Source organism: Schistocerca nitens, chromosome 3, assembly GCF_023898315.1.
Source record: "Schistocerca nitens isolate TAMUIC-IGC-003100 chromosome 3, iqSchNite1.1, whole genome shotgun sequence".
Classification (NCBI taxonomy): domain Eukaryota; kingdom Metazoa; phylum Arthropoda; class Insecta; order Orthoptera; family Acrididae; genus Schistocerca; species Schistocerca nitens.
Window position 1 is genome coordinate 309895326 of NC_064616.1, and position 23174 is coordinate 309918499.

General features: G+C 41.6%; 1 protein-coding gene across 1 annotated transcript in view; it reads left to right on the forward strand.

Annotated features, from left to right (window-relative positions):
- LOC126249201 (uncharacterized) overlaps nucleotides 1-23174 on the forward strand; it is a 608431-nt gene that overhangs the window by 553450 nt on the left and 31807 nt on the right. Inside the window, exons 11-15 of the mRNA XM_049950854.1 lie at nucleotides 4733-5374; nucleotides 9371-9442; nucleotides 9523-9618; nucleotides 9701-9799; nucleotides 10035-10172. Of these exons, the coding sequence (XP_049806811.1) occupies nucleotides 4733-5374; nucleotides 9371-9442; nucleotides 9523-9618; nucleotides 9701-9799; nucleotides 10035-10172 (1047 nt within the window). The remainder of the gene's footprint in view (nucleotides 1-4732; nucleotides 5375-9370; nucleotides 9443-9522; nucleotides 9619-9700; nucleotides 9800-10034; nucleotides 10173-23174) is intronic.

Below are 23174 nucleotides of genomic sequence, written 5' to 3' on the forward strand. Positions count from 1 at the left end.
CCATTTCGTCTTTATCTACATCCTCTTACATTTCCATAATATTGTCCTCAAGTACATCGCCCATGTATAAACTCTCTATATACTCCTTCCACCTTTCTGCCTTCCCTTCTTTGCTTAGAACTGGGTTTCCATCTGAGCTCTTGATATTCATACAAGTGGTTCTCTTCTCTCCAAAGGTCTCTTTAATTTTCCTGTAGGCAGTATCTATCTTACCCCTAGTGAGACAAGCCTCTACATCCTTACATTTGTCCTCTAGCCATCCCTGCTTAGCCATTTTGCACTTCCTGTCGATCTCATTTTTGAGACGTTTGTATTCCTTTTTGCCTGCTTCATTTACTGCATTTTTATTTTTTCTCCTTTCATCAATTAAATTCAATATTTCTTCTGTTACCCAAGGATTTCTATTAGCCCTCGTCTTTTTACCTACTTGATCGTCTGCTACCATCACTACTGCATCCCTCAGAGCTACCCATTCTTCTTCTACTGCATTTCTTTCCCCCATTCCTGTCAATTGTTCCCTTATGCTCTCCCTGAAACTCTCTACAACCTCTGGTTCTTTCAGTTTATCCAGGTCCCATCTCCTTAAATTCCCACCTTTTTGCAGTTTCTTCAGTTTCAATCTGCAGTTCATAACCAATAGATTGTGGTCAGAATACACATCTGCCCCTGGAAATGTCTTACAATTTAAAACCTGGTTCCTAAATCTCTGTCTTACCATTATATAATCTATCTGATACCTTTTAGTATCTCCAGGATTCTTCCAGGTATACAACCTTCTTTTATGATTCTTGAACCAAGTGTTAGCTATGATTAAGTTATGCTCTGTGCAAAATTCTACAAGGCGGCTTCCTCTTTCATTTCATCCCCCCAATCCATATTCACCTACTATGTTTCCTTCTCTCCCTTTTCCTACTGACGAATTCCAGTCACCCATGACTATTAGATTTTCGTCTCCCTTCACTACCTGAATAATTTCTTTTATCTCATCATACATTTAATCGATTTCTTCATCATCTGCAGAGCTAGTTGGCATATAAACTTGTACTACTGTAGTAGGCATGGGCTCTGTGTCTATCTTGGCCACAATAATGCGTTCACTATGCTGTTTGTAGTAGCTAACCCGCACTCCTATTTTTTTATTCATTATTAAACCTACTCCTGCATTACCCGTATTTGATTTTGTATTTATAACCCTGTAATCACCTGACCAAAAGTCTTGTTCCTCCTGCCACCGAACTTCACTAATTCCCACTATATGTAACTTTAACCTATCCATTTCCATTTTTAAATTTTCTAACCTACCTGCCTGATTAAGGGATCTGACATTCCACGCTCCGATCTGTAGAACGCCAGTTTTCTTTCTCCTGATAACGACGTCCTCTTGAGTAGTCCCCGCCCGGAGATCCGATTGGGGGACTATTTTACCTCCGTAATATTTTACCCAAGAGGACGCCATCATCATTTAATCATACAGTAAAGTTGCATGTCCTCGGGAAAAATTACGGCTGTAGTTTCCCCTTGCTTTGAGCTGTTCGCAGTACCAGCACAGCAAGACCGTTTTGGTTAATGTTACAAGGCCAGATCAGTCAATCATCCAGACTGTTGCCCCTGCAACTACTGAAAAGGCTGCTGCCCCTCTTCAGGAACCATATGTATGTCTGGCCTCTCAACAGATACCCCTCCGTTGTGGTTGCACCTACGGTACGGCCATCTGTATCGCTGAGGCACACAAGCCTCCCCACCAATGGCAAGGTCCATGGTTCATGGGGGGGTCGACTTAAATATGTCATGTGATTTGTCTGATATCCAAACTGATCTCTGCTGAGGTCAGCTTCTACAAATTTTCCCATTATTCTGTAAATAATTCATGTTAGTATTTTGCTATCATGAGTCAGTACACTGATAGTTTAGTAATTTTCATACCTGTCAGCAACAGCTTTCTTTGGAATTGGAACTACTACATTCTTCTTGAAGTGTGAGGGTATTTCACCTGTCTCGTATTTCGCCTGTCTCATACGTCTTGCATACCAGATGGAAGAGTTAGTCACCGATGGCTCCCTTGAGGGTATCAGAGTTCTGACAGAATGTCATCTACTCCGGGTGTCCGGTTTTGACTTAGGTCTTTCAGTACTCTGTCAGTCTTCTCACTGTGTCTTAGGGCCCTAAAAACCTGAAATTATGGTTGACGATCAGGTGGTCCCCAATATGTAGGAATGACTATCACACGTTGTAGCCAGTGGAGCCTCCAAACCAACACACTTAGCATTTGCCAGCACTACCATACAACAATGAAGGCTATCACACTGCAGCCACTACAGTGATGTCTCATACACATACTCTCATTGCCATTTCTGTATGGCAGGGTGAAGGAGGACTCCTGAAAAAATTATGTTGTTGCAGTGGTCTTCAGTCCGAAGAGCAGTTTGATGCAGCTCTCATGCTACCCTGCTGTGTGCAGGCCTCTTCATCTCCAAATAATTGCTGCAACATAAATCCATCTGAATCTGCTTACTGTATTCATCTCTTGGTCTCCTTCTACGATTTCTACCCTCCACACTTCCATCCAGTTCTAAATTGGCGATCCCTTGATGTCTCAGAATGTGTTCTAGCAACTGATCCCTTCTTTTAGGCAAGATGCACCACAAATTTCTTGTCTCCCCAGTATTCAGTATGTTGTGTCTAGTTCATACAGTCTAGACACAATGAGGTAGCTAGGTGCACGCTAAACTAACGCAGACGGGCTTGAAGTACTGGAACAGGAGACTTATTAATGCACTAAAGAAAAGTACGTAGTTTTATAATACTTAACTTTATTCTCTTGTTGGAATACATCTCTCTTGAATATTAGTACGCTATAAGCACTGATACAAATGGCGCCTTGCTAGGTAGTAGCTATGGACTAAGCTGAAGGCTATTCAATCTGTCTCTCGGCAAATGAGAGGAAAGCTTCGTACGTCTGGTCGCAAGCTATGTCGTCCGTACAACTGGGGCGAGGTCTATACCGTGTCTTGTGACCTGCCATGTGGTGGCGCTAGGTTTGCGATCACCCAGTGGCGACACGCGGGTCCGACATGTACTAAGGACCGCGGCCGATTTAAGTTACCACCTAGCAAGTGTGGTGTCTAGCGGTGACACCACACAGTACATTGTCATTAGTAATGTGATCAATACACCTAATCCTCAGTACTCTTCTGCATTATCACATTTCAAAAGCTTCTATTCTTCTCCTCTCTAAACGGTTTATCATCCATGTTTCACCTCCATAGATGTCTACACTCCAGACAAATACCTTCAGAAAAGACTCCCTAACACTTATTTGTATGTTTGATGTTAACAAATGTCTCTCCTTCAGAAATGCTTTTCTTGCCATGGCCAGTCTACATTTTATGTCTTCTCTACTTTGGCCATCATCAGTTATTTTGCTGCCCAAAAAGCAAAAAACAGCTACTATTTTGGAAGTGTTTCGTTCCCTAATCTAATTCCTTCAGCATCACCTGACTGCATTTCACTACATTTCATTGTTTCTTCATTTGAGTACATTCCATTATTTCTGTTTAGCTTCCATTGATGTTCATCTTATATCCTCCTCTCAAGACCCTGTCTATTCTGTTCAGCTGCTCTTTCAGGTCCTTTGCTGTCTCTGACAGAATTACTATGTCATCTGCAAACCTTAAACTTCGTATTTCATTTCCCCGAACTTTGTTTGCTATTTCAAATTTTTCATTTATTTCTGTTACTGCTTGCTTAATGTACAGCTTGAATACATCTAGGATAGCCTACAACCCTGCCTCATGCCCTTCTCAACCACTCCTTTCCTTCATGGACCTCGACCATTATAACTGCTGTCTGTTTTCTGTAGAAGTTGTAAGTAGCCTTTCACTCCCTGTGTTTTACCCCTGCTATCTACAGAGTTTCAAAGAGAATGTTCCAGTCAACATTGTCAAAAGCTTTCTCTAAGTCTACGAATGCTATAAACAGTTTTTTCTTTCCTTAATCTATGTTCTAAATATGAGTTGTAGGGTCATTACTGCTTCACGCATTCCAACATTTCTCCGATATCCAAACTGATCTCTGCTGAGGTCAGCTTCTACAAGTTTTCCCATTATTGTGTAAAGAATTCATGTTAGTATTTTGCTATCATGAGTCAGTACACTGATAGTTCAGTAATTTTCATACCTGTCAGCAACAGCTTTCTTTGGAATTGGAACTACTACATTCTTCTTGAAGTGTGACGGTATTTCACCTGTCTCGTATTTCACCTGTCTCATACATCTTGCACACCAGATGGAAGAGTTTTATATGACCCTGTTCTGCCGATTAATTTCGCACACACACAAATCATTTTCTTACCAGCATATCCTTTACAGTCCAAAATGCCATAGTGTGAGAACAACATTTTGTGGTAATTAATGCTGCCACATTCAGACATCCTCATTTCTTTATATTGCACCCCTTGATGCCAGAGAAGCAGATTGGCACTTGCTTCCACATTTCAGTTTCATATCTGTGAATGAGTTGAGTGTACCACTGAGCTTTCCAGACACAGTACACAGAGCTTTACAGGATCTATGAACCTGACATCTTTCTGATGTCTTCTTGTTATACAGTATTCCATATGTCCTCACAGTATGGATTCATTCAGCGTATTTTTACTGCATTTTTAAAATTTTCAAAAATGTCAGTGCATGTTCTCTGCAGTACTTGAGTGTAAACATGTCTTGCTTTTTTCCAGGCTATCTGCCCCAATCAACAGCAACAGCAAAGCGAGGCCCAGCCAAGTGGCTCAGCCCAGCAAGGCAGTTCAGCCCAGGCTAGTTTCTCGCCTCGTCCAGGTTGCTCATACTGGGGAGAGGGCTCAGCCCAGCCAGGTTGCCCAGTCTCATCACGTGCCCATCCCCAACCATGCCACTCGTCATCTTCATGTGGCTCTCACCGACCATCAGCTCAGGCAGGTGGCTCAAGATGGCCAAGGGACTCAGCTGAGAGAAGTAGCTCAGTCGAATCAGGTGATTCAAGCCGAGCCAGTGGCTCGTCTGAGTCAGATGGTTTAAACCAAACCAGCAGCTCGACTGAATCAGATAGATCACTCCAAACTAGTGAATCAACTGATTCAGAAAGTTCAAGTCAAGCAAATGGCTCAGCTGACTCAGATGGTTCGAGTCACACGAGTGGCTCAGCTAGGCCAGATAGTTCAAGGCAAGCCAGTGGCTTAGCTGGGTCAGTTGCTTCAAGCCGAGCCAGTGGCTTATCCAGGTCACGTGGTTCATCATCACCCAGCGGACCAGCGTCCTCAAGTGGCTCAGCGAGGTCCTCTAGAACAGCACAGGCGGGCAACTCTCGAGATGCAGACTCATTCTCCGAGGACACTACTTCAGTAAGTTCATCTGTGATTCTGTTGAGTATTATTTTTCGTTTCATGTTTGCGCAGATATTTCACATTGTAATGACTCTAGATAGAGCATGATTGTCTTTTGTTTATGAGTTAATATTGAGTGACTGCCTCAAATGCTCACAGGAACATTTAAATGTGAGATCTACCTGTGCAATAAAGTTCACAACTAGCTATCTTTTAAACTTGAAAAGACAAACATATTTCCCAAGTAAGCAGCATTTCTTAATTTGTGTTTCATGTTTTCCCTTGAACTTTGTAGTCAAGCCCCAAATATGATCTAAAACTTGACAACTAACAGAGTCTAGGATAGAGATCAGAACATTCAGGTTTTTTTTCTGTAATTTGTTTCTGTTGCCTGTGTCCATGGATCAAGCCTGATTTTATGGGCCTACCAGATCTAGGTAACCTCTTATCATTGTGCAAGTTTTGGTAGAGTTCTGGGGCACAAAATTTGCTCAGGAGCTACAAAATTTTTGTATCGCCTGGTTCAGACTAGACCAATAATTAGGTTCAGGACAAATGATTTATTAACTCAACACGTGATGATAACATTATGTAGTGGAGTAGTTTGGTAAAATAATGGTGTGATTTCAGTCCTGCACAGTGGTTAGTATATGGTTAAGTAGCTTCCCTCAGCCCAATTCATTCATCAGTGGTGCGCCACTGGATAGGTCTGAATACTGTCTGTTTCTTAATGTTCATTGGAGTTGCAGCCTTTTTTTTTTGCTGTGTTTTAGCATTAAACTATGTTTATTGTGGACCAGAAATTTGGGTTGCCTGACTTTCGATTCTTTCCCCTCTGTGGTGCCACGCAAAGTCCCATGCTAGGCCACAGGATGAAAGGTGCACTCCTAGTGATGTGCAGCATACCAACAAAGTTTTAAAAGTAAGCTCACTGTAGAAAGAGTTAGTCATCTTCTGTAAAAGAGCAAATTGGTCGCTTTGGAGTGCTGTAAATGGTGTAGAAGGATCTCTTGTAACCATGTAACTTGGTGTAAGAATATTGAATGTAGATGATCCTAACAGACAGGAACAGGTGAAGAGGTCACACTTTGTCATTGACAATTTGTTTCAAACCTAACAGGAATTGATGCTGTCAGTGAATGCAGGTCCATCTCGGGCACTTTCCAAGCGAACATTGCGAGGGGAACTACATGCAATGGACTTTTGTAGTCTGGTACCTTGCACAAGGTCGTTGATCACATCAGTGTGTGAAGCTGCATGCCTTCAATGGGCCACACAACACAGAAACTGAATGGCAGTTGACTTGAGATGTGTATTGTTATACAATGAGTTGTGATTTTTCCTCATTTCAAATTATGTAAGGCTTCAAGTGCACCTGTGAACTAGTGAGACATTTCACACATAACTTAGGTTCTGTGAGGTTATGATGTTTATTTCAGTGTTCTCGGTGAGCAAGTGTTGCCCTTTTTTCTGCCTCTTTGTGATGAAAATACTGTGAACATTCCCATCTTCCAAGATGACAATAGCTGTGCTGGCAGGATTGGATGCATACATTCATCACTTGATGATAAATCAGACACCCTACAGCACCTCGACTGGCTACCCAATCTTACTGCCATAGGGAATATGTGGCATGATTTGGGAAAGCGGGCGAAATGGACCAATCCACATCCCTGCAATTGGATAGCTCTAAGTCTAAGGGATCTAATCATCAATGAGTGACTTCAATAGCGTATGGTGTGCTTTGGGGAAACTTTTAGATTCCCCTCTTTGCCAAATTGAGACCACTATCAAAACTACAGGCTCTGATACCCAGGATTAGTGCGATGTCTCCTGGGAGTGACAGAGATTTTGCCCAGAGTGCTCATTACATGACTGATATGGAAGAAAATGCTTACTAGCAGATCCGGCTCACTTCTAAGTACTGCTAGGCTTCTAAATCAGTCTCAGTAATTCTCATCAGGCTCAGCTTTGACCCGCAAGACGAAGTTAAAGTAGGCAAATATTTTACACCAATGACAGTTTAATTACTAGTGAAAGGATTGTAAGGTGTAAATTATGGTCAGAAAATGGGGGAAAAGTTCTGAAAATACATATGAAAAGGTGTAAAGAAAGTGCTGCTGAAATAACTTTATTTGGGTTTAAACCAGCTACATGAACTTACTTTGCCCTATTTACATGTTTCTGTTATACTGGATTACACACATCATTTCAATGTTTTTGATACTGAGATTCCGGCACTTTGAGCTCCATAGCTTCTTATCTACGGAGAAACTCTGCTTGACATCTACAGAAACCAATGGAACATATTTTGTCAGTGTACATAAAGGAAGTTCAGTCAAAGGTGCAAAGGTTTCCACATCTAGATTGTTCTTAAAATTTAATTCAAATTTGTCTTCAGCAAATCTTTGAAGAATGTCCCTAATACACATCAGCTACTCCACTGTACCTCCTTGTCCATAACGTCTTCTCCCAAACTGTGAATCACATCAGGCAAATACTTGATGACTTATTTCTAAGCCCTTTGCCATCTCTGATAGAATTACAATGTTGTTACCAAGCTTCAGACTTTTTATTTCTTCTCCCTGAACTTTAATTATTTTTCCAAATACTTCCTTTATTTCCTTTAGTGCAAAAAGTTCCAACTCTGGGTGTTCATTTTTGACTAATTGTTGGTCCTGCTTGATGGCTGCTGCATCCATAGAGTCTAGGGCACATATGAAGTGTTTGATTTTCTCAAAATTTTTACACAAGAAAACTGTGCATCATATCCAAGTACCCCACATGGTGATGACAGGAGACAGTGGAAGGTGGAGCCTTGTCATTTCTCGATACAAAATTTGATGACTGGGAGCCTTTACCAGAATCTTCTTCAGAGGTTCAAATTGTATTTGATTTCATAGCTGAAGGTTGACCATTGTTACTGAGGTTGACTGTCGTTGCTGGTGTTGGCCATTGTTGCTGGAGTATGAATAATTACTGGTGCTTTCCATAAATTATATTTTTACATTAACTGACCAGTGTTGACTGATTAAACAAAATATTCAAATCCTATTGAAGAAGAGAAAAACATTCTGTCTAATAAAACGCAGATAAAAATGTAGGGGGAGGGGGGGGGGGATGTGTTCAAGCATGGAATAAAATTTGAAAAATCTCTGTAAGTCCATCTTTATACAGGTGATTGTGGGACCCTGGCCATTCAGTATAAAATGTTGAATCAAAACACCTTCAGCCATCTAAATTTCCAGTTGTCACTTTACTTGAGCTACGTTACACCACCTTCAAATCCCCTGACCGACATGTAGGAAGACCCCCACCCCTGGTACAGCCAAAATAGGGGTCAACATTCAGTCACTGGCATCTGTAGATTTCTTCTTGACACAGAAATTTCTTTGATCATCACTTGCTGACGTATTTCTAAGTCCTTTGCCATCTCTGATAGAATTACAATGTTGTTACCAAGCTTCATACTTTTTATTTCTTTTTATTTATTACTTTTCCAAATACTTCCTTAGTTTCCTTTACTGCTTGGTTTGTATGTAGATTCAGTAATATGGCAGGCAGACTGCAGTCCAACCTCACTCTCTTCATAACTACTGCCTGTCTCCTATGTCCTTCAGTTCTGAACATCACTACTGCCAGGAATTTTCAGTGACTGTAAGGGACTTGCCTTTTAGCTTGTATCTCGGTGACATTCACCTTACAAGCTCATTGTGTCTCATTTGGTAGACAAGCATTCTGCAGTGTCCTCTCATTCTCCATCTAGAAGTAATATTCTGATCTGGTAGAGATAACAATCCAATGTTTCTCTACAAGATAGTGTCCAGAGCAGACAACATTGTGTAATGTGGTGAACTGTGACCACGGGGTTGTGCAGAAGGCCACGTTCCCCATCTCCAGGATTACAGAGCTAATGAAAGTAGAGTGCTATTCCCATATGAAATTAGCATAGTATGAAATTTGGCCAAAATATTGTGATAGACTTAACTACTACATTTCATGAAATATTTATAGGATGACTCATACGATGAGACGGACCTGAGCTCAAGAGTTCCTTCTACTGACACTCGCAAAGGTCAAATAGCGGTAAGCAATCAGCTTCAGTGTGTCTTAAAAATGATGTCTAGCAGATTGTGCACAAATTAGTCTAAGATATTTTTATGCAGTTTTTGAGGAGGCGTGACATATACAAAGGTATTGACTTCTACGTGACACAAGTTTATGAATATAAGGAACTTATGGACTTGTCCAGAATTTTTGAGGTATGTATACCTGATTTGATTTTTTCCACTTGAAATTTTCACATCTGCTTGCCTTGAAATTTATTTGAGAATTCTTCCACAGTTGAGCTCAGTTGATGAGGACACTGATATCGACATGTACATGCCAGCGGGGAATGATTCTGATGATGAAGGGGAAGAAAGTCATGCTACTCGTGGCCAGGTCAGTGGAGCTCATTTGTGTATTTTCTGGTAGACCAGAATGAATGTTAAGAACATTACCATACTTACTAAAGTTTTAAGTTGTCCAATTTGTAATCGAGGTGACTTTCAACAAGTAATACTGTTCTGATTGACAATTTTTTAATGGCGAAGATATATACAAAAACTTAGATGTTAATCATTTGAAGTTTTGGTATCCATTTGCTTTAAAGTTAATATGAGTTTTCTTGCTGCAGATATCATTTTCACAAGGTGCAGAGGCTCAATTTAACATAATATCAGAGATTGATTCTGAGGAGGAGGAGGAGGAGGAAGAAGAAGAAGAAGAAGAAGAAGAAGAAGAAGAAGAGGAGGAGGATTCTTCTGATGACCAGGTTAGTGGAGCTCATTTATATATGTACTAGCTAAGTACCCCATGTTTCCCGGGTATGTATTTGTTCCAGTTCTATTAGTCCATCTCCTTCACCCTCCTCTCTGTTCATCTCCTCCCCTTGTCTCTTTCCATCTCCCACTCCCTGTCTCTCAATCCATCTCCTCCTCCCATCTCTCTGTGTCCATCTCCTCCCCTCTATGTCCATCTCCAGCCCCGCTCTCTCTGTCCATCTCTTCCTCTCTATGTCCATCTCCAGCCCCGCTCTCTCTGTCCATCTCTTCCTCCTCCATCTCTCTATTCATCTTCTCCTCTCACCTCTGTCTGTCCATCTCCTCCTCTCCCTTCTGAGGCCATCTATTCTTTCTGCCTCTATCTCCTCCCACCCCCTCCCCCTACCCACCTCCTCCTCTTTCCTTCGTCTTTCCATCTGTTCCGCTACATCTACATAGATACTGTGCATGATGGAAGGCACCCTGTACCACTACTTGTCATTTCCTTTCCTGTTCCACTCACAAATAGAGTGATGGAAAAATGATTGTCTGTATGCTTCTATGTGAGCCCTAATTTCTCATATCTTTGTGTCCCTTACGCACTGTGTATGTTGTTGGCAGTAGAATAGTTCGACAGCCAGCTCCAAGTGCTGCTTCTCTTTAAGTTTTCTCAATAGTTTTTCTGGGAGAGAACATCGCCTTCCCTCCAGGGATTCCTATTTGAGTTCCCAAAGCATCTCTGTAACACTTATTGTTGTTCGATCCTACCAGTAACAAATCTCGCAGCTCACCTCTGAATTGCTTCAATAACCTCCTCCAATCCGACTTGGTATAGAACCCAAACACTCAAGCAGTACTCAAGAATAGGTCGCACCAGTGTCCTATATGTGGTCTCGTTTACAGGTAAACCACTCTTTCCTAAAATTCTCCTAATAAACCAAAATCAACCATTCACCTTCACTACCACAGTTCTCATATGTTCATTCCACTTCATATCGCTTCACAACATTATGCCTAGATATTTAAACAACTTGACTGTGTCAAGCAGGACACTAGTAATACTGTATCTGAACATTATAGGTTTGTTCTTCCTACTTATCTGCATTAACTTACCTTTTTTCCACATATAGGGCTAGCTGCCATTCATCTCACCAACTAGAAATTTTGTCTAAGTCATCTTGTGTCTTCCTGTGGTCACTCAACTTTGACACCTTACCATACACCATGGCATCATTGGCAAACAAACACAGATTGTTGCAGATTTATGTTTATAGAGAACAACAGTGGTCTTATCACACTTCCATGGGACACTCCTGATGATATCCTTGTCTCTGATGAACACTTGCCACAAGCCTCTGACATATCTGTGAAATTATACCATATGCTCGTACCTTCATTAACAGCCTGCAATGGGGCACCATGTCAAATGATTTCCAGAAATATGGAATCTGTCACTTATTGCCCATCATCCATAGTTCTCAGTATATCATGTGAGAAAAGGGGAAGCTGAGTTTTGCACAAGCAATGATTTATATAACCATGCTGATTCATGGACATAAGCTTCCCAGTCACAAGAAAGTATATTATATCCAAACAGAGAACATGTTCAAGGTTTCTGCAAGAAACAGAAGTAAGGGATATTGGTTTGTAATTTTGCTGGTCCGCTCTTTTACCTTTCTTATATACTGGAGCCACCTGCACTTTTATTCCAGTCACTTGGGGCTTTGTGCAAGAGATTCACATTAAATGCAAGCTAGGTAAGGGGCCAATGCCATAGAGTACTCTTTGTAAAATCGAACTGGGGTTCCATCTAGACTTCGTGTTTTATTTGCTTGTTACTATATTGTCCATACGGGAGTCTGTCCGATGGTCAGATGACAGTATGTTTGTATGATACTCCTGCGTATATGATATCTTGAACGTGAAATTTAAAACTTCGGCTCGCCCCCCTCCTCTTCCCTTTGTCTGACTGTTTTCCTCTGCCCTTGTACCCCCCCCCCCCCCCCCAATCTCCTTCTTCCCTATATCCATGCCTGTGTCCTCCTTCCCCCTCTCTGTCTGTCCATCATTTCCTCTCCCCATTCTGTCTCCACTGTATAACCCCCACCACAGTAGGAAGTTGCTGGTTCTTAAGCCCATGGTATTTCTATCCAGGTGGCAAGTAATATATGTACCAAGTTTGGTTGAAATCGACCCTGAGGTTTAGGAGTAATTTCTTTATCTGCAGCCTTGGCCACATACACATTTTACATATGTTTCACGTACATTGAATATATTTCACACATATTTGGACACATGTCTCACCTTTATCTCTAGCACATTTGCCCTGTAATTACATTTTGATGCAGCTCAATGTTTGTGACATCATGTGTCCTGAACTATGTGCCATAGAATGATACAACTCTGTAGGTACATTCAGTGGGATATGTAGATACTGTATGCAAGATGTGTTGCACATAGAATTAGTAGCAAAGAAGTAAATCAAAGCATCATGCATGGTATGGCAGTCTATCAGGCATACCGGTGTTTATGAGGTCATAGCCCCTGAAATGTGTGTTAAACAATGATATAATTTTGCAGATATATTCAAAGGTATATGTAAGTACGGTCTGCAAAATGTGTCATGAATATGGTTAGTTCTAAAGAAGTAATAATTGAAAATGTCTTATCGGCTGTGGATATTTTACTGCATGAACAGTGATAATACCCATCCATCATTTTGTGAGGGTTTTCAGTGAGAAAAAGTTTGGTAAAGGTTTGAAATTGTTTGTAAACTTTGTTGCAAATGATGAAGTGTTCTCATTCTCAGATATAGGATGAATAAAGTCTGGGTATTCGCACATCATGGTCTATCATTCTTTTTCACTCCCTCTCCTTTGGTAGGTAAATGGTTATTACACCGTAGTGATTCTTCACAAACAGTAAGTGACATGTGAACCATGTTTGATTGAAATCGGTCCATTGGTTTAGGAGGAGAGGTGGGACATACACTATGTGATCAAAAGTATCCAACTCTGCCAGAGGCTGTGCATTATGAACCGGTGCTCGATTGTGTTGGAAGATGCAATCGCCATCCCCAAATTGCTCTTCAAAAGTGGGAAGCAAGAATGTGCTTAAAACATCAATACAGGCCTTTGCTGTGATAGTGCCATGCAAAACAACAAGGGGTGCAAGCCCCCTCCACAAAAACACGACGACACCATCAGATGACGTTCACCAGGCATTCGCCATACCCACACCCTGCCATCGGATTGCCACATTGTGTACCATGATTCGTCACTCCACACAACATTTTCCCACTGTTCAATCATCCAATGTTTATGTTCATTACACCAAGCGAGGTGTCGTTTGCCATTTATCGGCGTGATGTGTGGCTTATGAGCAGCTGCTCATCCATGAAATCCAAGTTTTCTCACCTCTCGCCTAACTGTCATAGTACTTGTTCTGGATCCTGATGCAGTTTGGAATTCCTGTGTGATGATCTGGATAGATGTCTTCCTATTACACATTACAACCCTCTTCAACTGTCAGCAGTCTCTGTCAGTCAACAGACAAGGTCAGCCTGTACGCTTTTGTGCTGTACGTGTCCCTTCACGTTTCCATTTCACTATCACATTGGAAACAGTGGACCTAGGGACATTTAGGAGTGTGGATATCTCCCATACAGACGTATGACACAAGTGACATCCAGTCATCTGACCACGCTCGAAGTCCATGAGTTCTGTGGAATGCTCCATTCTGCTCTCTCATGATGCTAATGACTACTGAGGTCACTGGTATGGAGTAACTGGCAGAAGGTGGCAGCACAATGTACCTAATATGAAAAATGTATGTTTTTGGGGTTGTCCTGATACTTTTGATCACATAATGTACATACATACATACCTACATTTTTGTAACATATGCGCTGATAATCTTGGTGATGAGTGCCCATAAGCTCCTTCCTATAACATATATTGTAACTGCAATGTATGACTAACACACACCCAATATAAACTCATAGTGACTCCTATTTCTCAGTGCATACTACTCAAATTTCATGGAGGGACTTACATCATTTCAGGATATCACAACAATTACGATCATTAATGGAAAAAATAGGCAATTCACCATGAAGCTGACTAAGAGTTTTTATCAAATAATTTATCAATTTATCAATAAATTTATAAAATAATTTTTGTAAAATGGTTTGTGAAAGATTGTAGAGCAGCCGGCATACGTGCAACATACTACTTTTGCTAGTACTCCTATACCGACTGGCTCAACAGTGCTCAGATGAAGACTTCCAGCTTCGTTGTGTCCCCTCACTTACAACCCCATGCTTGCTTCTTTTGACATACATCTCCACATGCACGCTGAGGTATCCCAGCATCAAATTGTCTGAAAATAATGTGCCGTTTCTGATGGAAATGACACAGTACTGCCATTACCACTTGCGTCAGAGAGAGAGAGAGAGAGAGAGAGAGAGAGAGAGAGAGTGTGTTTTTTTCCTGGACATTGTTTGCTTGTGCTTCCACACTCAGAACACTCAGATAATCAAATGTCCCACACTAAAACTAGGCGAAACATGGCAACTTTCAGTACATTGCACTTAATTAGTTACTGTTGTCTCTGCCAGCTGAAAAAGATGCAAAACCAACTAGCCTTACCCTAATTTCTTCTCAGCTCCACCTCATCGAGCAATACATCAGTATTATGCATGCTGCATATAACTCACTGCAAACACAGTTTTTCGTTCTGTGTACTTGATTTGAATGTGGAAATGCATTGATATTGTTTTGTTTTTCTTGGAGTGTTATTAGAAGCACTGTCAACAGAGCTAGCCTGCTGTTTTGCAACATTCCTGCCATGTGTAATTTTCTTTTGGCAAGCAAAATAACACTGAAGGAATTTTAAAGACAATGGTGCAAGTAAAATGTAATACAATGCTCACTTGTGACTTATGTTACCAAGATGTTTTAACAGTATAGCTATACTTTTCTGCACTCAACCAAGTTGCTCACACTTTCCCAAAATCAAATCACTACCAAGCGAAATGTAACTCATCTAAGACTAAACACATTTTTCACCACACATAGACTAACCCCACATCATTCAGAAATAATAACTTGTCTCCAGATTCACAATTGACTGTTTATTCACTCCATGAACAGAACTTCTAATTCCCATTTAGCAGTCAGTATTTGTGGGTTAGACTGGCTAATCACTGGGCTCTATGTCTCTCTGTGACAATATATAAATTTCTGTGATTACTGAAGGAAATAGTGAATTGTTTCCTCACTAGGGAACCTAGCAAACTGTAATATTTTTATTTGTGCTAGAAATGGAGAGTATCAATCAACAGTCCAAATGCCAAATTTTCAGCTGTAAAATCACAGAAGACTATTAAAAAAAAAAATAGGTCATGGGTCTTGGTCTGCTCTGTTTATTTGAAAAATTCCTGCATGTACAGTTTTTTTAGATACTCTTTAAACTAACTGCATATTTCTGATCTTTCAAATTCCTGTGGATTCCTTATAAATGATATACGATCTGACAGTTTCAATTAATTTTTAACCAAATTTCCAATAGCTTTATTTATCTGTGTACATAAGTGTTCATTATTAGAACCTTCTATAGTCTTTTACAATTTTACTAGTGACCCAGCCTGGTTTTGCAAGGGCAGCACTAAGTATCTATGGCCAGATGACCAGTATGGTGCAGCAGTAATAAATTACAAGGGCTGATCAAGAAGTTTCCATTCGAGGGCGCTGCAGCAGCAGATAGGCATCCTAGCATAACTTTGATGTGGGTGTACCGTTATAAGTACTGACATGTAGGCGAGGTGTTAGTTTAGCCCTTGAATGGAAACTTTTTGATTACCCCTTATCTACAAGGCATGTTCAGAAAGTAAGTGTACTGTATTTTCATATTTTTTTTAAGAAAAGTTGTATTTTAAAAAAGATTACAGGGTATTGTTGCTACACTTGTTGACTATTTTTTTGCCAACTTGTTCAATACATGTGGTGAGCCATGGCACAAGCTTCTTTATGACCTTCTTTAAGAACTCTCCTGACAGCTCCTTACCCCACTTAAGAATCTCTTACTGCATCTGCTCATCAGTTGAAAATTTAATTCCACTTGTGTGCCCTCAGGGAAGTGGCAAGGTAATGATGTGAAAGTGCCAAGTCAGAGCAATACCAAATGAGTCCAAGAGTGCCTTGGTGGCAAAAGTTGTGTTAGGATGGTTGTTGTCATGCAGCAAGCACTCTCCTCTCATCAGCATTCCCCTCCTTTTGTTTTGAATGCTCTTTTTGAGATTTTTAGGGTCTCAGAATATTGTTGTGCAATGATGGTCTCCCCTTGAGGCAGAAATTCAACCAAAATGATGCCTTTTTGCTCCCAAAACACTGAGGCCATGACTTTTTTTTGCAGATAGGGAATTGATGTGATGCGACTGTGGTGACCGTCTTCTTGTTGCAGGCATGTAATGAGCTACCCACATTTTATCTCCAGACACAGTAGAGTTAAGAAAATCCTCATCTTCTAATTCAAGTTGCTCAAGAAACTCGAGGGCTCTGTTGACCTGATTTTTTGTGTGCTGCTTTGGCAGTTGTTTTGGGACTCATCTAGCACACAATTTCTGCTATCCCAGACATTATGTGAGTGCCTTGCATATGACAGTTCTGGAGAGATGTGGAATCATTGCAGAAATTTCATCCACTGTCAGTCAGCAGTCTTCATGATTAGTTCCCCTGTATTTTGTTCCAGCTCATCAGTCAAGATAGAATATTTTCAACTCCTGTGTTCATCAAGAGAATTTATTCTGTCTCCACTAAACTCGCTACACCACTTAAACAAACCTCTTCCATAAACAGTTTTGAGTAAGAAAAAAATTTTGGTAGGTGTCCTCCCTTCCATGAGTAGGAAGCAGATCACTGCACATGGCTCGCACTTGGCAGGATTTCTAACCAACATCTTTCATGCAACAGGACACTACAATGTGAGTTTACATACTACCACAGCCCTGCGATGCTTGTTATGGCCGGGGGATTCCTCTTTACCAGTAAGTGTTGCCAACACTCAAAAAACAAAATCCACAGCCTGTTATGGTCACAGTACACTTGCTTTCTGAATGTTCCTTGTTTCCTTGTATACACAAACCGTCTCATGAACCGTATCATCTCAGATAGTGATAGTGAAATCCATAGCCACACAGTAGTTAACATGCTGTGAAAACTGTATGTTGCTATTTTCAATCAATTACAGGAAAACTATTGAATACGTTCTTAACTCAGCTACATCCAATTGAAGAGTTCATGATTAAAGTAGTCTTTGTAAAAAAATTTACGTTTTTCAGGAGAGCAATAAAACTTTCTAAATCATTGTACACAATCTTGTTATCAATTACATGTTTTTATTGCTTTCTAGGTACACTCCTGGAAATTGAAATAAGAACACCGTGAATTCATTGTCCCAGGAAGGGGAAACTTTATTGACACATTCCTGGGGTCAGATACATCACATGATCACACTGACAGAACCACAGGCACATAGACACAGGCAACAGAGCATGCACAATGTCGGCACTAGTACAGTGTATATCCACCTTTCGCAGCAATGCAGGCTGCTATTCTCCCATGGAGACGATCGTAGAGATGCTGGATGTAGTCCTGTGGAACGGATTGCCATGCCATTTCCACCTGGCGCCTCAGTTGGACCAGCGTTCGTGCTGGACGTGCAGACCGCGTGAGACGACGCTTCATCCAGTCCCAAACATGCTCAATGGGGGACAGATCCGGAGATCTTGCTGGCCAGGGTAGTTGACTTACACCTTCTAGAGCACGTTGGGTGGCACGGGATACATGCGGACGTGCATTGTCCTGTTGGAACAGCAAGTTCCCTTGCCGGTCTAGGAATGGTAGAACGATGGGTTCGATGACGGTTTGGATGTACCGTGCACTATTCAGTGTCCCCTCGACGATCACCAGTGGTGTACGGCCAGTGTAGGAGATCGCTCCCCACACCATGATGCCGGGTGTTGGCCCTGTGTGCCTCGGTCGTATGCAGTCCTGATTGTGGCGCTCACCTGCACGGCGCCAAACACGCATACGACCATCATTGGCACCAAGGCAGAAGTGACTCTCATCGCTGAAGACGACACGTCTCCATTCGTCCCTCCATTCACGCCTGTCGCGACACCACTGGAGGCGGGCTGCACGATGTTGGGGCGTGAGCGGAAGACGGCCTAACGGTGTGCGGGACCGTAGCCCAGCTTCATGGAGACGGTTGCGAATGGTCCTCGCCGATACCCCAGGAGCAACAGTGTCCCTAATTTGCTGGGAAGTGGCGGTGCGGTCCCCTACGGCACTGCGTAGGATCCTACGGTCTTGGCGTGCATCCGTGCGTCGCTGCGGTCCGGTCCCAGGTCGACGGGCACGTGCACCTTCCGCCGACCACTGGCGACAACATCGATGTACTGTGGAGACCTCACGCCCCACGTGTTGAGCAATTCGGCGGTACGTCCACCCGGCCTCCCACATGCCCACTATACGCCCTCGCTCAAAGTCCGTCAACTGCACATACGGTTCACGTCCACGCTGTCGCGGCATGCTACCAGTGTTAAAGACTGCGATGGAGCTCCGTATGCCACGGCAAACTGGCTGACACTGACGGCGGCGGTGCACAAATGCTGCGCAGCTAGCGCCATTCGACGGCCAACACCGCGGTTCCTGGTGTGTCCGATGTGCCGTGCGTGTGATCATTGCTTGTACAGCCCTCTCGCAGTGTCCGGAGCACGTATGGTGGGTCTGACACACCGGTGTCAATGTGTTCTTTTTTCCATTTCCAGGAGTGTATATCTAAAACATTCCTATGCTATTGTCCTTAGTTAATGTGTAGCCTAGCGAAAAGGAAAATTTTGTCACATTATAGTCCTCAGTGACAAACGCTGTTCTTGTCAGAAAGTTTAAGTGGCAGTAAGAAGGAATACTACGGTAGCTGCAGTAACTATACATTAGGAATGTCGTGATGTGCTCATGTATCACAAAACAAAACATTATGTTACATTGAAGGTACATAGAATTGAACAAATCGAGCTTTCACTGGACCTCTGTACTACTGTTGCCAGATTCTGTTGTATCCAAGTTTCGTGCATCTTAAAGGAAAATCAGCCTTGAAGTATTCCGTTTTTTTATTTCTTAATTTTGATTACATCATAAGGCTGACTGAAAAGTCAACTCATGTGAAATGTCAGTTTGTTTCAGATTGGAACTGTATGACAAGGCCCAGTCCAGCATAAAAATGTAACTTTTGGATGCCTCTATTTTATACAGTCTTAATCCTTTCAATTTAACTGTTTTGTTTGCAGATGACTTACAGTAGCGATCACTAACTTCTTTCACACTGAATGTCAATAACTGGTCTACATTGCAGATTCTGAAAGGTGTAGGATGTTGTTAAGAAGAACCAATGGCTGTGTTCCAATCATCGGAAACTTTAATGATGTGATTCTGTTTGTACATGAAACAAAGTAGAGATGCTGATATTTGGTCAAAAGAGAATGACAACTCGGGGGGAGCAGCTAGATTATTCTGTTGAGCATTTGCAGGCAGTGCACCAACATGTACAAAAAGTACATCGTGACAAAATTTTTATTCTGACCAATGCTTCCACTCGAAATAAAATTTAAATGTCTTTCCAAATGCTACTTTTTTCCAAGGAATGAAACTGTAAACAGGTCACTTCTTTCTGTCCCCATGTGGCAACTCCTCCCTGTTAAGTAAACGTTATGGCTTTGTCAGTGGACAGGTCATGAACACCAAAAACATGATGCTATAGTTAGCTCACATAAAATATGGCATTAGTTGTTAACTGGGATGGAGGTAGGTTTCACCTGTAATCCAAAGGTTTCATAAAAGGCTTCCGCTTTTCTTAACTGTATTTCTTTTTATGCTTTCAATCCAACTTTCTCACTAGCACCAACAGCAGTTATCCACTTTTCTAATGAGTCATAGGTAGAACAAGTGTCTGATCTAGGATATCCAAATGATGTATTAAAATAACGGAACATTTTCCAGCAGAGTTTTTAGGTCACATTGATTTTATACTCGTTCAGAAAAATGCATGTATTTTCTTAGTGTCAGGGACATACATTTCAGCCGAATTTTTATTTAGTGAGTAACGATACGCTCATAGTTTAAATAAGGCTATTTGTTGTTCAGTGTTGTGTTTGAGTGGCCGAGTGACTGCATGAGGTCTGTTATTGTGCTTTCTTCTCCTATCCTCTGTAGAACTGTTGTTCGAAGCCAGTCACTGCTGTACAGTGCATACACGACCTCAAGATGTAGCATGGACAACCATAAATGCCTCTCTACACAGTGGCATCAGTAATCACTCAGACTTTATAATAAAAGGATATGTCTTGTACAAAAGGGGTAGCAGACAATGAACTTGTACCATACTCACCACTTGCTTCATCTCTAAGCACTACTTCGTCCTACATACATTGTTTCACATTATCAACTGTTATAGGACCACTCAAATGGAGGTCTTGAATAGTTTTTACTCCATTGTGCAGAAGCCTGAGAAATTTTGTTCCGATGTTCAACTGTTGCCTAGTGAAAGCATTACAATCTTTTTGACCTGCTGCTGATGGGGAAAGACATCAGTTCTCGGACATAGTTTCCTTAGAGAAAAATTTATGTGAGAAGGAGAGGAAAGAATGACAGGAGTGTGTAAAGGGAGTCATCTCCCACACATTTAGCAGGAACACCGCTACCAGCTTGGCTTATATAAGCCTTGCCCAACAGCTTCTTCTGTTTCACTGCTTTTTTTAGGACACTATCTTCAGAACTTATTACTAAGATAGCAACACAAAATGTTCAGGTTACATGTCGCCAATCATTATACAAAAGCAACCCTTGCCAATTGTCAGAGGCTGTTTTTGTCAGAATCGTGTATGACAAGAGTTGTTTTTGTAAAACCACATTTCCTTTGAATTGCAATAACTCAGAACAGGGGCAGCTTCTGCTACATTTGATTAGAGCAAAAGGTGAGTCCTGAGCACGGCTATGAGGATGCGTTGATGCTACAAAAACAAAAGAAAAATATGACATGTGACAGTTGTGTAATGAACTCTTCAGTTGTTTTCTTTCAAAGTGAGTTGATCAATTTTTATGGAAAATGTCACGGCATAGTGACAGTTCAAAAACAAGAAAGGGTCTTGCAACATCACACCATTACAAGGAGTTTCTAGTAATTTGTTGTGTAAATCATGTACTTTTTTCATATTTTCCACTGATGGAACAATAAAACAGTTTTTCAAAGAGAAACAGACAATCATAATGTAGGGATCAGCCACTCCTTGGCTGGAACTTCTCCTGTTTTGTCAGAGTATGTGGCAAGAGGAGCTGAGGGGCATTGTTGGACACCAATAAATCAAGGTTAATTATTACTCTGTCACTGTGGTGGCCAGTTGCTATGTAGACTGTAAATGAACCTGCTGTCATCAGTGGCAGACTCAGGGCTGCCGAACGTCGCTGTATCAGCCGAAGCATCGGCTGGCGACTTGTGATGTGGCGGATTGCCCGCACCCTAGTCTGTAGGCACTTCCTGTGTGGCAGATTGCTGCAAAGAAGGCGTGACCACAGCACATGTGTAACTGCCTTATACACTGCCTTGAGAGTGTCCGGTCCCTTACTGGTCACTGCCCACATTTTCCCATCAAATGGACTATGGTGTCAGACGACATGAAATCTGATATTGTAATGTATGCTGAACTTAGCCTGCCAGTTAGGTAGGCCCTCTGATCCACACAAAGCTGAAATATCAGAGCAGCTTGTGCCCTGAACTGGATCGGTGGTGGTAGACCTATGGACGATCCATCGGTGGCAGCTGCGGTCCTGGAGTGTGGAGCCGGTTACACACGGTTACAGAACTGTTGTCATTATGCCAGACAGTGAGAGTATGACTGACACAGTGTGACAATACTGAGACAATCTTACGCAAGACGTTACAATACAGTAATATGAGAATCGAGTGCGAACGACATGGAGGACATCAATCCTACTGATTGACTGCCTCTAAGCTAGATAGTCAGGGTATTTATATTGAACTGAGGAGAGGCTTTGCAGTGAGATGTCATTCATAATGACTGAATCGGTCCCCTTTATTACTAGTGTTCAGTGGTCTCTGCCCTGCAACATTTGCTGAATGGGTTGTTGCATACTATCTAGTGCATCTTACTTAATGTTACGAGGGGAATGAAGTCAGTTCAGTGTGCTTTTGTCTTACACTTCTCCTCTGAGCTCATTTGCACTCTCACATAGAAGTGTCGATTTTGCACTGTTGGTGACAAGCTAACCATGTCAAACTATTTATGCCTTGCAGCTGAATTGTGTTAGCACATCCCTGTGCTGAACCAATGCTGGACTGTGGATACTTAGAGAATTGTTACTTTCCTGTTCCCATACGATCTCAGTGTCCAACAATAAGATTTATGAAAATAATAAGTGCAAACACATGGAAGATGTAAAACTAGTACCAGCAGCATTCTGAAACTAAGTTTTTGTATATCTAGTGCTTCATCAAAAAATGCCCTTAGGACAGGCTTTTAACATTTGAGTAGGAAACAGTGCTATAATTCAATTACTCCCTCCAGTTTCATTGCAGAGGTACTTATGATCATGGTTTGTGTGATGATTCTAACATGGCCTTTCCAAACACTGTCTGATCAAAAGTATCCAGACACCCTATGTAATATGTAATGCGGAATTGACCACTAGATGTCACAAGAGCTGGACCCACCAGTATAGGAGGAGGTCCATCAAGGACATTTCAACCCTTTTAAATCTGCTCAAGTGAACTGTTGGTTATGTGAGTGAAGTGAAAATGCGAAGGAACAACTGCAGCTAAACAAAGACCAGGCAGACCTCATGTACTGATGGACAGAGTCTGTCGAGAATTGTGCAGGGTGGTTGTAAAAAATCACATGAAATAAGTGGAAGAAATCACTCATGAGTTGAAAAGTGCTA